Here is a 15,327-nt window from a genome sequence, read left to right as displayed (position 1 = left end):
CTGTCCCCCTGCCCTGATCAGGGCCAGGTCCCCGACACCTAGAGCCAGCCCCTATGTCCCCGAGCCTGCAGAAATTACTCAAACCAGCCAGTCCTAAGTCTTACCCCGCCCTGCCCTGCCCTGCCTTCCCTGTGGAAACCACAATAGAGGCTCTTGCCTGCATTCCCCCTCTCTGTCTCCTGACCAACCCTGGTGCTTCCGCCAGCAGCCCTATGTGGCATGTGCCTCCTGCTTCTAGGGAATCTGAGGATAAACGTCTTTTTTCATGACAGCCATTTCAGTGTCTGTGTGTCTTATCAGACCTGATTACAACAGATCCTGGGTGCCCTTAACACACCACCCCTATATGCCCAGCCAGCATTCTGCCAGGCAGTGGTGCTCATGCCTCGAAAGTTGCTTTTTGATTTTTACTGCATGAAGCACTTTAGAAAATTGTAATGCAACAGATGCCTTCCCCTTGGAAGGAACAAGCAAGCCTTACGACAGGGGTCACTCACTACCCTTTGGTACAATCAAGGGAAATGCGGGTGTCAGACCTACATTCCCACCAGCAGCAGCAGCGCCACATCCAGGGCCAGCTGCCACCAACAGCAGATGTGACCCTGGCACCCACGTAGCCTCGGCCTATCCCACCTTGTCTCTGCTTCTGGTCTCCCTCGCCCTACTCACAGTCCCCCATTTTGGCTTCCAATTCCCACCTCCCAGCTTGGGCAGCAAGTTCAGACACAGCTTTCTGGCTCTGACCCTCGGCACTCTCTCTGGCACGGGCCCCAGGCTCCACATTCCCCCAGCTGGGACACCAAGCTCTCAGCCTCCCAGCCCAGCCCACAGGTCCCAGACCAGCTAGATCAGCCCATCCAAACAGGTGCCAGACAGCAGGTGTCTTAAATGCTCCTTGTCGTGGGGTTTCTGCAGCAAGGGGCAGGTCCTCAGCTCCAATGAACAAGAGGGCTCATGTCAGCCCCTCAGGGTGTCAAACCTCGGCTCTCACTGGACGGTGATGGCAAAGAAAACCGGACAGCAGGATTCTGGCCACCCACAGGGAAAAGGACGGTACTCACCATCGCTGGCACTGAGGTACTCAGGGTTTGAAGAAGCATACAGTGGTCCCAGTGGCCCATCCGGCTGCCTGGAAGAGAAAAAGAGAGGCATTCCAGTTTGCGATTCTCACAGGAATTCATCGGTCACTACAGGTGGCTACAGGCGTCGCCCCTGCAAATGAGAACGCTTCTCAGCAGTAGCCACACACCGGTGCTGTTCTGGAGCCATCTACTCCCAGCTCGTGAGAAACAACTTTTTGGGAAACTTAGGAGCCAGTTGTTAAATACAACCATCACTCAAAAATAAATTGTATGGGCTTCCAATTAAATAAATTATATTAAAAGCAAAGGTAACACTATTCAAAACTCACCACTACCTAATTATTGTACTACAGCTTACTATAATGAGCGCTCTTGAGGTTATCTATGCCAGCACATTTATTATATTGTTGTACCCACGTGGTGGAAATACTACACGATGGTGAGCTGCTCTGTCTCAGTGGCATCACATCTGGAGCTTGACATTGGCCACAGTGGGAATATTTACACCACAGAAACAGGCAAACGCTACAAACCAACACTTGATTTATTGTTCCGTTGTTTGTCCAGGCTTGAGAAAGTGATGGAAAAAATGTTAATCATGCAGATGAAACTTAGCCACGTGTCATCTCTATAGCCATGGCATTGCAGATGGCACAAAACATTGAAAAAAATGGGAAGTATTTAAGAATTATTATCTGATTCCACAAAGCCACTCCTATGACTGATGAACACGGACGTCTTATTTCATTTTTGTCCTACTCTTTAACATAAACAAAATGCCAATCAACATTCATGAACTGTTCATCATCTGCAACCATAGGTCAGTTATAGACACAAAGGTTCAGGGGGAAAAACCGAGCAAAGCATTTAGTGACAATCCACTGGCTAGAGGGAATTTACGATAAAGAGAACTGTATGTTGTATTATGGTCATTATGTGGAAATTGCACGCTACACATCCTTTATATAAGTAAAGTTTATAATAAACTTAGAGATAGCTGCATCTATAGCTACATCTTTATGTAGGCATACTTCTTCCTAGAAAGCTGGTTGTTAACCTTTGCCAGCACGCCACCGCACTCACCTCTTTCTCAGGAATAGATAAATACTTCCAATCACAACACTGAAGAGGAAGACAAAGATGAGGGGACCAATGATAATTTTTGCAATGTTTGATGGGACGTCTACTGAAATAGAATAAGAAAATATATGTCTCAGATCAAAATGTGTTCACACCACAAATCACATCTACTGTGTTTCCCTGAAAATAAGACCTTAGCTGGACCATCAGCCCTAATGCGTCTTTTGGAGCAAAAATTAATATAAGACCCGGTATTATATATTATATTATATTATATTATATTATATTATATTATATTATATTATATTATATTATATTATATTATATAACCTGGTCTTATATTATTATATTAAAATAAGACTGGGTCTTATATTAATTTTTGCTCCAAAAGACGCATTAGAACTGATGGTCCCGCTAGGTCTTATTTTCAGGGAAACACGGTACGAATATAATGGTGGGCCACACACACTTACTTGGCCCGCATCTCTTGCCCCTGAGCCTCCCTCTGCTGGTCTCCTGGACCCTTATCTCCCAGCATTCCCGAAACACCATTTGGCTCCATGGGGGTGGGTGGCAGACTCAGAGGTCTGTATTCTGGAAGCACACCCCTGACCCCCAGACCACCGCCCGCTGCCAGCCTTCTCCCTTCCCCACTGGGGGCCAGCTTCACAGCCAGGCAACTCAGGCCATCACCTAGGGCCCCACACTCTGAAGGGTTTAATGTTCCACTGTCACCATCTTGAAAGTGAATTTTTAAACAAGGGCCCTGCATTTTCATTTCATACTGAGCCCTGCAAAGTAAATAGCCTATCTTAATTCCGAACAGCACCTCTGGCAGATGAAAAATTCATCAGGAAGAGCCCTGTGTGTCCTAGCGGGTCCTGCCCTCCTCATAGGATGGCAGGCCCATGAAACTTGCGGGTGTCCTGATTCCCAGGAAGAGTACCAGGCAAAATAAAGGAAAGTGCATTTCCCCCAAAAGAACCCTTTTTAAACTGGCTGAAGAAATGTGACACAACCTTTATTTTTTAAATTCACATGCATGGCTGAGTTGCCTGTAATTATCAACACGCCCATGTATTCAGATGCTTGCAAGCCAAGGAAGAAAATGGGTTCTGAGAGAGAGGTCAGAGAACAAATCTGGGCCTCTGGGTCTTTTAACAATAGTAGTACACCGAACACTTACTAAAAGCCAGGCACTATTTGAAGTGCTTTGGGCAAGTGATCTTACTTAATCGTCCCATAGGCCAAGGTAGGAGGCACTATGTCTGATGCCAGCTAACAGATTGGGAAACAGAGGCTCAAGGAGAGGGGCAGTCTTGCCCCAAGTCCTAGAACGTATCCACAGTGCAGCACGCCTTTGAAGCCAGGCCATCTGAGTAAGCTATGACCACTGGCCCCTGCTGCCTTGGGAGCCAGCTCTATCCTGAGACGTCTCGTCCTCCTCTACCGCCCTGACTAAGAGCAAGCTGTCAGTGCCATCTCCGATGGGGGACAGCCTGAGGGTGAGCACCTCCTTAAATGTTGCACCCTGGTGCCTTGCTTTCCTCTCTGTTATATAATTCTTTTTTTAAGTACAGTTGGCCCTTGAACAATGCAGGTTTGAACACTGTGGGTCAATGTACATGTGGATTGTTTTCAATAAATACATACAGTACTGTAAATATATCTTGTCTTCCTTATGATTTTCTTAACATTTTCTTCTCTATTGTGAGAACACAGTATATAACACATATAACGTACAAAATATGTGTTACTTGACTGCTTATGTTATTGGTAAGGCTTCCACTCAACAGTAGGCTATTGGTAGTTAAGTTTCGGGGTGTCAAAAGTTATGGGAGGATTTTCAATTGTGCAGGGGTCGGTGCCCTTAAGCTCTGTTGTTCAAGGGCCGACTGTAAACTAATGTGTCAAACATTTAATTCTCCAGATTTTTGGCTATTGTGCATAATGCTATGCCGGATTTCCTTGAACATGTATCTTATTTAGACATCTCTGATTGCTTCCTTATGATACATTTCTAGAACCAGAACTGTTGGCTTACATAAGATTTTGGATGCACATTATTAAAGTACTACATTTTAGCACTCACCAACCATGAAAAAGCAGGTCTGCCTGTCTGCACCCTTGGACCACACTAAGTACTGCGATTATTAAAAAAAAAAAAAAAAACCTTGCCAATTTGATAAGTTGAAAATTACATCTTGTTTTAATTTGCTTTTTTTTTTTTCTTTTTTGGTGTGGTTTTGAGTGAGGTTTGACATTTTTTTCGTATGTTTCCTATTTTTTTGTATTTCTTTTTACATGGACTATTTATGTTCTTTGCTTCTTTTTTGTGTTAGGACATATGTCTTTTACTCATTAATATATACAACTGACCCTTGAACAACACGGGGTTAGAGGCATCAACCCCTGCATAGTCAAAAATCTTCCTATAACTTTCGATTCCGCCAAAACTTAACTACTATTAGTAATCCACCTACTATGGATTGGAAGCATTACTGAAAACATAGACAGTCGAGTAACACATATTTTGCACATTCTATGTATTATATACTGTATTCTTACAATAAAGTAAGCAAGAGAAAAGAAAATGTTATTAAGAAAATCATAAAGAAGAGAAGATGCATTTACAGTATTTATTGGGGAAAAAATCTGCATATAAGTGGACCCATGCAGTTCAAACCCGTGTTTTTCATATATCCACTCTGTATTAAGGATATTAAATCTTTGTCGATGATGTTACAAATATTTATCCCACTTTGATAATTTCCTTTGAATTTCATTCATGGTGTCCCTGGTTCTTAAGCGAGAGAATCCAAATCTTTAGATATTCTGAGTACTAGCCGTGTCTTTGTTATGGATGACTCTCTTGGAACTCACTGAGTTTATGCTGACAGGTGAGATGACTCAGGATGGGGGCTGGTCACCAGAAGAGCAAGCATGTGATTGGAGGGGTGGGACTTTCAGCCACCCAACCTCCAAAGATTGGAGTGGGGCTGGAGATGGAGTTCAGGCACGTGGTCAATGATTCAACCAGTCACACCAAGGTGATGAAACCCCAATGAAAACTCTGACACCAAAGCTCAGAGGAGCTTCCTGGCTCATCAGTACATCCGTATGCTGGGAGGGTGACATGAGGTGTCCTGATTCAATGGGGAGAGGACACGGGGGCCCTCCTGGCACCTTGTCCTATGTATCTCTTCATTTGGGTTGTATCCTTTTAATATAACTGTCCTTGTAATTATGGCACTTTCCTGAGTTCTATGAGCTGAAAAGGAGACTTGCATCTGGCATCTAGCTGAGGGCAGTCTTGTTGGGAACTGTGCTCTTAACCTTATGGGGTTCTGTGCTAACTCCAGTGGGTAGCATCAGAATCATAGTGCGATACACCCAGATGGTGTCAGAACTCTCGTCCTAGTCCTGACCCTCCAGAACCATCCCTGCAAGAATCACTCCCACTTTCCACGCTCCCGTTGGGCCAGGTTTGTGAAAATCCAGCCAGCCAAGAAGAACCCCTACCTCCCCCATAACCTCCTGCTCCTCCAGGTCTAGAATCTCCCTCTGTCAAAGTCTTTGTTTGTTCACTCATTTTAGTATCTGGGCTCCTACCACATGCCAGATTAAGTGGCTATCCTCTTTTGCCCCCACTTGTATATTCTTCCAATTCTCAGCCAAGATGTTGCCACCTCCAGGAAGCACTCCCTGACCAGCTCGGCCTTCCCCTCCTCTCTACCTTCCCTATTGTCCACTGTTGTGTCCAGATGGCCCATTGGTGTCCAGCTGGCCCAAAACTTATTACCTGGACATCAAGAACATACCCATGGATGAGTAGGGAAGCTCCCACGTCGTCCATTGGAGGACATAGCCCATCTAACAACACAGATTGAAACACTAGTTCACAAGAACTGATGTGTTTACAGATTTGTCCTGTGCCAGTCACTTGAACTTCATAATGTCATTGAAACCTCCCTTCACCTCCAGAGGTGGTCGTATTATTACCCCCGTGGACAGATGAGGAAGTGCAAGCTCAGAGAGGGCAAGCACCTTGCCCCGATCACACAGCAGTGGCCAGTGGACCCAGAGGTCAAGTCCAGGGCCAGCACCTATAGCTTCCAGCTTTCTTGACCATCCTCTGAAATGTGCCATTCCCAGCACCGACCACAGACCCAACCAGCCCAAGTCACTGCACACTTACAATAGTCTGTCACATAGAAATAGGTGGCTTCCGTCCAGGAGCCGTTGCCCGCCAAGGAGGTGGCCCGGACTCGCACGCTGTAATTCCCCGGAGGCAGCCCACGCAACCTGCAGCCCCGCTCCAGAGCAAAATGCCTGCGGGAGACACAGAGGTGCAGCTCCTGGAAGACATGGGGAGGAGAGAGGGGAGTGGGGGTTGTGCCTCATACACTCGGAAGTGTCCATCCCAGGTGGGAATGTCAGACACAGGATTGGCTCAGAAACGACACACAGGGAGTAAGGCACAGAGTGTAACATGCAAGCAACTTTGAGACTTTCGGAACTTTAGAACCTTAGCTCTACGGACAAGGAAACAGAAGCAGAGGTTATCATGACTGAGAACAGGCAATCTTCCTACACCACAGGCCAAGTATTTGACCTGGATCATTTCGTTTAATTCTTACAACAACCCCATGTCTTAGTTTCTCCTTAGAGAGGAGGAAACTGAGTCTTAGGGCAGAGTCAGCAAACTTTTGCTGTAAAAAGCCAGATAATAAAGATTTTCAGCTTCAGGGGGCCAGACAGTCACTGTCACCAACACAACCCTGCCGTCAAAAGCAGCCAGAGACAAATCCCAATCGTAACATCTGTAAACGAACAGGCATGGCCGTGTGTCCACAAAATACTGTGGGGACACTGAAAGTTGAACTTCACATAATTTACACGTGTCATGTAATACTATTCCTCTTTTCATTTTTTTCCCAACCATTTTTAAGATGTGAAAGTGATTCTTAGCCCACAAGCTGCACAAAATCAGGCATACACAAACAGTGTGCCGACCCCTGGCTGAGAATGTGAAATGATTAGTGAGAGAGCCCATAGCTGGTGAGTGGCAGGGCCGGCCTTTGAACCTAGAACCGTCTGGCTCCAAAACTTCTTGCAACCACTGTGGCATATTTTCACCAGACCTCCAGAAAGTCCCAAAAAGGCAGGAAAGAAGGGAGCCCCGTCACCTAAATCACATTTCAGGCTTTCCTCCTACACCTCCGGGTTTCTGCCTTCTCAGAACCAGATATATGGGCTTAATTTCTTAAGGACAAATTTAAAATCTCCTTCCTTCCCATGGTGTCTTTTGGTTTCACTTTACTTCTTTCACCTCCATGAAAAGAGTTGGGATCTACCTAAATGTCTGATAAATGAGAGGAGGTAAACATCCACACCCCGGTGATAAACACATAAATAGAGATCAACCCAGAGTTTGTTAAGAAAGGCAGGAGGCTCACTGGGAAATAAAACCATGCAAGGCTTGGGCCCAATTGTGAAAACTTTCTGAAACAGCTCCAAGCTCATAGCGCATGCAGAGATCTGGCCTGGAAAATTTTAAAGGGAGAGCAAGAAATGTAAAAGCTCCCGTGCTTATCATGTGACAACAGCAGCCAGAAAACAAATCAGCTGGAGGCGGGGTTAGGGAGTTCTAGTCCAAAGGTTCTTCCAAGAAGGATGAGTCACCAAGTAGAAAGAGATAAATCAGCAAATATAGACACCAAAGGTAGCTGCTATCCAGGACAAAGGGGATACATATCCTCCAGTGTCCGTCATTTACCCCCAGACATCTCGGGGTGGGGACTGAGAAGGGAGCACGATGGAAGGAACTAGAACCAGATGCAGATACACAGACACCAAAAAAAAGAAAGGAAAAGAAAGAAAACAAGGAGCAAAACCTGATCAAGAGTGAAGAAGACAATTACGTAAAAGTTTGTATAAACAGGGAGGAAAAAAAGCTCAAAACTGCAAAAGATACTGAAGCAAAGGCTATGAGCTCATGAAAATGGATGCTCTTTCCAAAGAGGGGGGTAGTGCCTGGAGCTAGGGTCTCCCAGGGAGGAGAGGGGAAGTGGCGAGGGGACTTGAATGCAAGAGTTAAGGAAAGGGAGATTCAAGTGATACAGCTAAGCGGTGATTTGGGATGTTAACCAGCAAACAGGAACAAAAATGACCTCCACCAAATTCTGAGAGGATTTTGTAAAACCAACAAAGTCTTAATGGTTTAAAAACAACTTTACTTTTGACTTTATCAAAGCAATGCTAGACAACTAAGGAAATGTTGGAGATCATCGAGCAGTCTTGTCTACGAAAAGGTTTTTTAAAACGTTATTGCAACCTTTCACACTCTCTCCTAATTTCCTCCCATCTCTCTGTTCCCCTACAGGTTGACCAGGGCTGGTCTGCCTGGTATCGGGGTCAGGCCAGGCAGGGCAGACGCCGGTGGGGATTCATGGTGGGGATTCCCACTGGTGACCCTCGGGCTCCAGGAACAGGAGGGGCAGGCCAAGGCAGCTGGGAGAACGTGGGATGAGGTCCAATGCCAACAGGGAACCAGCTGTCCCAGTTTACCCGTAACCAAGGGTTCCCAGGATACAGGACTTCAATGCGCAAGCCTAGAAAATTCCCGTCAGATGGGGTAGAGTTGGTCACAGCAGCAAGAGTAAAATCAAGGAGGGTCTGCACGGAACCTATATTCTCCTCCTTGCCACCAACAACACCCCAAACTTCCTCTGGAAGCTGCGCCTCCCCCTTGAGTGGCTCCTGCCACCCTCCGCTCTACCCCAGTTCCAGGACTCACTCTGACTGCCTGAAGCTGAAAAGTCCTATTGGTTTGGGGAAGCGCACAAAACTCAGACCTAAATGAACCATCATGGAAATGCAAATCGAGACCACAATGAGATACCACTTTACACCCACTAGCATGGCAGTAATAAAAAAGATGGACCAAGCGTACGTTTCTATAATACGTCATCTATATAAGCTTACTAACTAATGTCACCCCAATAAATCTAATAAATAAAAATAAATAAATAAAAATCAAACTTGAATTCAAAAAAAAAGATGGACCGGAGCAAGGGTTGGTGAGGAACCTGGAACCCTCATACACTGTTGGTGGGACTATAAAATGGTGTAGCTGCTTTGGGAAAGAGCTTGGCATTTCCTTAAAAGTTCAATGTAGAGTTACCATATGACCCAGGAATTCCACTCCTAGGAATGCACTCGAGAGAACTGAAAACATACGCCCCAAAACTTCACAAATGTTCACAGCAGCGTGATCCGCAATAGCCAAAAGGTGAAAATAACCCAAACGTCCATCAAAGGAGGAACAAAATGTGGTCCATCCATACGATGGACTATTTTCCGTTATAAAATGGAGTGACATACTAACACAGGCTATAATGTAGATGAACCTGGAAAACATTATGCTAATGAAAGAAACCAGTAACAAAAGGTCACACACGTATTGCATGATCCATTTATATGAAATGTCTAGAACAGGCAAATCCATAGAGGCAGAAAATGGATTAGTGGTTGCCAGAAACTAGAGAGACAGGAGGCAGGGAAGATTTGGGAGTGATGGTTAAGAGGCGTTTCTTTGGTGTGTGATGAAAATATTCTGAAATTGACTCTGGTAATAGTTGCACAACTCTGTGAATGTACTAAAATCCATTGAATTCTATGTGTTAAATGGGTGCATTGTATGGTATGTGAATGTATCTCAATAAAGCTGTTATTAAAAAACTCTCATGCCTGAGCCAATCAGCACACAGCACTTCCCTGGTCAGATGATTGATTATTGGATGTCATGTGACCTCGGCCTGGCTGGGAATGCCAGGACACAGACTCCTTCTCTTCCTGTAGGCTTGGCGCTAAGAGGATACAAGGCTTGAAACCACAGGAGGACAGCCAGGAGCTGCTGGACTCTTGCAAGGACTTGTAAGATGCAACTGATCCAAAGGAATTCTGGATCCAGCCATGCCTGAACTCTTTGAACTGTTCAGTTATAGGGGCTAATGAGTTTCCTTTCTGTCTTAATCTATTTCAAGGGGAGGGTGTTCTCAACTGCTGGTAGAACACAAGGGATAAAAGCATAAAGGATCTAAAGCCCAGAGCCTGTATTCTCAACCTCTAGATTATACTGGACAAAGGTCTTCCCAAACGTCCTTGTAAAAGGCTGTATATCCTGCCATTTTTATGAATATACCATATTCCATGTACCCATTCTCCAATGGACAGACACCAAGTGGCTTGTGCTTTTTGCTAGTGATGAAAATCTTATGCATAGATTGAAAATCACCTGAAGTCTAGCTGAATTGAAACCCTACAACTAAAGACATACAGAAGCCACCTCAAGACTGATAGGAGGGGCAGAGACACGGAATGGGCTGGTCACACACCCATGTGTGACCATTAAAAATCGGGAGGGATATCTCGGCTGCAGTGGTCCCCCCTGAGAAGCAAGGGGTCCCAGCCCCAAACCAAACATCCCAGCCTGAGGTTCCAGTGCTAGGAAGAGAAGTCCCCATGCTTCTGGCTGTGAAAACCAGCAGAGATTGTGGCTGAGTGAGACAGAGGGTGGCTAGAGTCCGAAGTGTTCCTTTCAAAGGGCCTGCGTACGGACTTACTCGCTGATGGACTCAATCACTCTGAGCTCCAGCGCTGGAGCAGTAGCTGTTCGAAAGGTACCAGGAACATACAGGGAAAAATTGATTTATCTAGCTTCAGAGTGAGGGCTGGAGGGGCAGCTTTCTCCCTGGATGGAGGAGCTGGGGGAAGCCATTATTTCTTTGTTGAACCTCCCCCCTCCTGGTGGGCAGACCCAGGCTGCTGCCATATCTGAGTCTCCATGAAGCTGGTTTACACTCTTCGCCCTGCCCTGGTAATTACCTGAGACACCACCTCACCAAATTTCAGGCCCACCCAAGTTGCTTCCAGCGGCTCATCTTGGCTCAGGCTGCAGACTTTCCTAAAATCTCTCAAAGGTTCACAAACCCCCAACAAGAAGCATCTGGCTTCAGTATGTCCCATACCTCTTGCAGAGCAGCCTCAAACCCAGCACTGGTGGCAGTCAACCTTGGCTTGCTCGTGACTTGGCCTCTCAAGGCACCTCCAAGCCTAGCACGGGTGGATTGCTTTGTAACTCATGCCAGGTGGCCCTGGGCAGGGCACGGGCTGCAGCTGAACTTGGCCTGCAGGGGAGCCCCTCCCAGGAGGCCCTAGGGCTGGCACACCATGTGGCCAACTTCACTGGACCCAATCCAAAGCATCATTCAGTCACCTCCAAGAACAACACACCCAAAAGGCAAACTGGGCCGGAACCAGAGCCCTGCTAAAGCAAATCCTGCTCCATAGGGTCAGTCCCTACACAACAGCTCCTCCATTGTAGTCACAACTAGTCCTCAAAACCAGTCAGCCCAAAGGTCAATCCCTCCCACTATATGCACACAGCAACCAAGACTCAACTACAAAAGGAGGACACACACAAGCCACACAACAGACACACCTACAGCACCCAGCTCAGGTGATCAGGGAGAGTGCACCACTGGGCCCCACAACACCTACTACTTAAGGCCATTCTACTGACAAGGGGAGACATAGCAGCCCTACCTAATACATAGAAACAAACACAGGAAGGCAGCCAAATGGGCAGACAAAGAAACATGGTCCCAAATAAAAGAAAAGAACAAAGCTCCAGAAAAAGAACTAAACAAAATAGAGACAAGCAATCTACCAGATGCAGAGTTCCAAACACTGGTTATAAGGATGCTCAATGATATCAGGGAGAACTTCAACAAAGAGATAAAAACATAAAAATGGAGATAGAAAACATAAAAAAAGAATGAGTCAGAAATAAAGAATATAATAACTGAAAAGAAGAATGCACTAGAAGGAATTACCAGGAGACTAGATGAAACAGAGGACTGAATTCAGTGATGTGGAAGAAAAGGTAGCAGAAAACACCCAGTCAAAACAACAAAAAGAAAAAAGGAATAAAAAAAAAATGAGGATAGTTTAAGGGGCCTCCAGGTCAACATTCGCATCATATGGGGAACCAGAAGGAGGAGAGAGAAAGCAAGGGATTGAAAACCTATTTGAAAAAATAATGACAGAAAACTTCCCTAACCTGGCAAAGGAAATAGATATACAAGCCCAGGAAATGCAGAGTCCCAAACCAAATGAACCCAAAGAAGTCAGCACCAAGACACATCATAATTAAAATGCCAAAGGTTAAAGACAGAGAGAATCTTAAAAGCAGCAAGAGAAAAGCAGTTAGTTACCAACAAGGGAGCTCCTATAAGATTGTCCCCTTATTTCTCAACAGAACCTTTGCAGGCCAGAAGGCATTAACATGAAATATTCAAAGTGATGAGAAACGAGAACCTACAACCAAGGGTACTCTACCCAGCAAGGCTATCATTTAGAATGGAAGGAGAGATAAAGAGCTTCCAAGACAAGAAAAAGCTGAAGAAGTTCATCAACACCAAACCAGTATCACAAGAAATGTTAAGGGGACTTCTTTAAGAATAAAAAGGAAAACAAGACAAAAAATATGAATAATAAAATGGCAATTCAACATATCTGTCAACAATTATTTTCAATGTAAATGGATTAAATGTTCCAACACAAGACATAGGGTGGCTGAATGAATAAGAAAACAAACCCCTTACATATGCTGCCTATAAGAGACTTCAGATTGAAAGACACACAGAGACTGAAAGGAAAGGGATGGGAAAAAGACATTTCATGAAAATGGAAACAATAAAAACAAACAAAAGCTTGGGTAGCAATACTTATACCAGACAAAATAGACTTTAAAACAAAGGCTATAACAAGAGACAAAGAAGGACCCAGTAATCCCACTTCTGGGTATTTACCTCAAGAAACCCAAAATGCTACTTCAAGGGGATGTGTGCATCTACCAGTATATGTTCATTGAAGTATTGTTTACAATGGCCAAGATGTGGAGGCAGCCTGAGTGCCCATTGATGGAAGGATGGATAAAGAGGAGGTGGTACACGTATACAATGGAATATTGCTTGGCCAGGGATGGAAATGGGTTCTTGCCATCTGCGGTGGCATGGATGGACCTGGAGGGTATTATACTGAGTGGAGTATGTTAGACAGAGAAAGACAAATGCAATGTGATTTTGCGTATATATGGAATCTAAAGAACAAAATAAACAAAGAAAACAAAAACAGAGTCATAGATACAGAGAACATTTTGATGGTTGCCAGATGGAAGGGGGTTGGGGTGGTGAGTGAAACAGGAGAAGGGATTAAGAAGTACAAATTGGTTGTTACACAGTAGTCATGGGGATGTGGGGTGTAGCATAAGGGATATAGTCAACAATTGTAATAACTATGTATGGTGCCAGATGGGTACTAGATTTATTGGGGTGATAGATAGGAGGGGAGTTGGGGCACTGGGTAGAAAAGTAAAGGGATTAAGAAGTATAAACTGGTAGTTACAAAATAGTTATGGAGATGTAAATTAAAGCACAGGGAATATAGTTAACTATATGGTAATAACTATGCATAATGCCAGGTGGGTACTAAACTGGTTGGGGGATCACTTCTTAAATTACATAAATGTCTAACCACTATGCTGTACACCTGAAATTAATATAAAATAACATTGACTGTCAACTGTTTAATTGAAAATTTTAAAAAGGAGGGAAAAAAGATGAAGGGAAATAAGAGACTCAAATCTCCAGGTATAAAACAAATAAGGCATGGGGACATAATGTACAGCATAGGGAATATAGTCAATAATATTGTGATAGCTGGTACAGTGTCAGATGGTTGCTGGACTTATCATGGTGATCACTTCTTTCGGTATATAAATGTTGAGTAACTATGGTATATAACTGAAACTGACATAATATTTTATGTTAGTATATTTTAATAAAAATCTTTTAAAAAGGAAAGAAAAGGAAACCTTATGCATAAAGCTTTGCCACCCCCCCAAATTTGAATTATTTTCTTAGGATATTTGAGATTAATACATACAGGATAAGATATTAATCAGTCTCGCAATAATGGTCCCCAATGGGACATGGCTGCCTTTATGCACTCCTGAGAAGTCCCCTCCCATACTGATGCTTAGCTTGGCCACTGGACTCACTTTCATGCACATTCTTCTTTGTTTCTTTTTACAACTCTCTGCAGGCTGTATAAAAATAGGCCTCGGGCCAGATTTGGCCCACAGGCCGTACTTTGCTGATTTCAGTTCTAAATCATTGTCAGAGATGAATATTTGTGCATCAAGAGCAGATCTGGTCCCAGAAGGGGTAAACAGACGGAGACCCACCTGTCCTTCCTGGCTTAGGAAAGCCATGCTGTGCCCACCTGGTTACAGGATCACCAAAGTTCCAGGAAATCAGACAGTTTTGTTAGGTGCTGGCAAACTATGGTCCACAGGCTAAATCTGGCCCACTGCTTGTTTTTGTAAATAAAGTTTTGTTGGCATACAACCATACCCATTCATTTACATGTGATCTAGATAGTGGCTTTTGAACTACAAGGGCAGAGCTGCGTATTTGCAACAGTCTGTCTGGCTGCACCGCCAAACGTGGGTACTATCTGGCCCTTTTACTGCCAAATCCTGGACTAGAACATCAGATGGGCTTGGGTTTGAATCCTGACTCTATTCCTAGGACCTTGGACACAACTTAAATTCTGGACACCTCAATACCAAGGTCACTGGGTTATTCTGAGGAGTTATTGCACTTCATCAGCCCCAAGAGGCATAACATTTCACATTCTGACATTTCTAAAATTGGAACGCATCTTACAAGCAATGTCACCTTCCAGTTAGACGTGGCTGCATCTCTTTGTTTCTTAGTGGTCCATTAAAAAAATGCGGCCTCTCATCCCATCTTCGATGTGATCAAATACAATAAATGAGATATTGTGTGTAAAGCACTTAACATGCGCGGCACCAGCGAGCCCTGGGGATAAGCTTCACTTCCTTTCTGTTCTTAGATCCCCTGTCTTGTGCCTCTTGCTGTTCACCCTTCACCCAATAAAAAGTCACTTATTAAGGTTTTAGGTGATGTATTCCCAGATTCAGATAACTCTCTCTAAAGATGAGTCTCCTGTCATGTGAGGAAAGACACACATTCAGGCAGCCATCGCTCAAATCGTAGGACAGAGCCGGAAA

The 15,327-nt window shown here is 44.5% G+C and overlaps 1 protein-coding gene across 5 annotated transcripts in view; it reads right to left on the bottom strand.

Annotated features, from left to right (window-relative positions):
• INSR (insulin receptor) overlaps window positions 1–15,327 on the bottom strand; it is a 129,271-nt gene that overhangs the window by 12,782 nt on the left and 101,162 nt on the right. For 3 of the 5 annotated variants that reach the window (XM_019757592.2, XM_074337762.1, XM_019757594.2), the window contains 3 exons: window positions 6,361–6,520; window positions 2,166–2,265; window positions 1,062–1,129 (listed from right to left, as the gene is read on the bottom strand). In XM_019757592.2, coding sequence (XP_019613151.2) covers window positions 1,062–1,129; window positions 2,166–2,265; window positions 6,361–6,520 — 328 coding nt within the window. Of the gene's footprint in view, window positions 1–1,061; window positions 1,130–2,165; window positions 2,269–6,360; window positions 6,521–15,327 lie in introns of all 5 variants that reach the window. The other 2 variants (XM_019757590.2, XM_019757593.2) reach the window with 1 other exon arrangement.

The sequence above is a fragment of the Rhinolophus sinicus genome, linkage group LG07 (assembly GCF_036562045.2).
Source record: "Rhinolophus sinicus isolate RSC01 linkage group LG07, ASM3656204v1, whole genome shotgun sequence".
Classification (NCBI taxonomy): Eukaryota; Metazoa; Chordata; class Mammalia; order Chiroptera; family Rhinolophidae; genus Rhinolophus; species Rhinolophus sinicus.
This window is presented reverse-complemented; position numbering and strand designations above follow the sequence as displayed.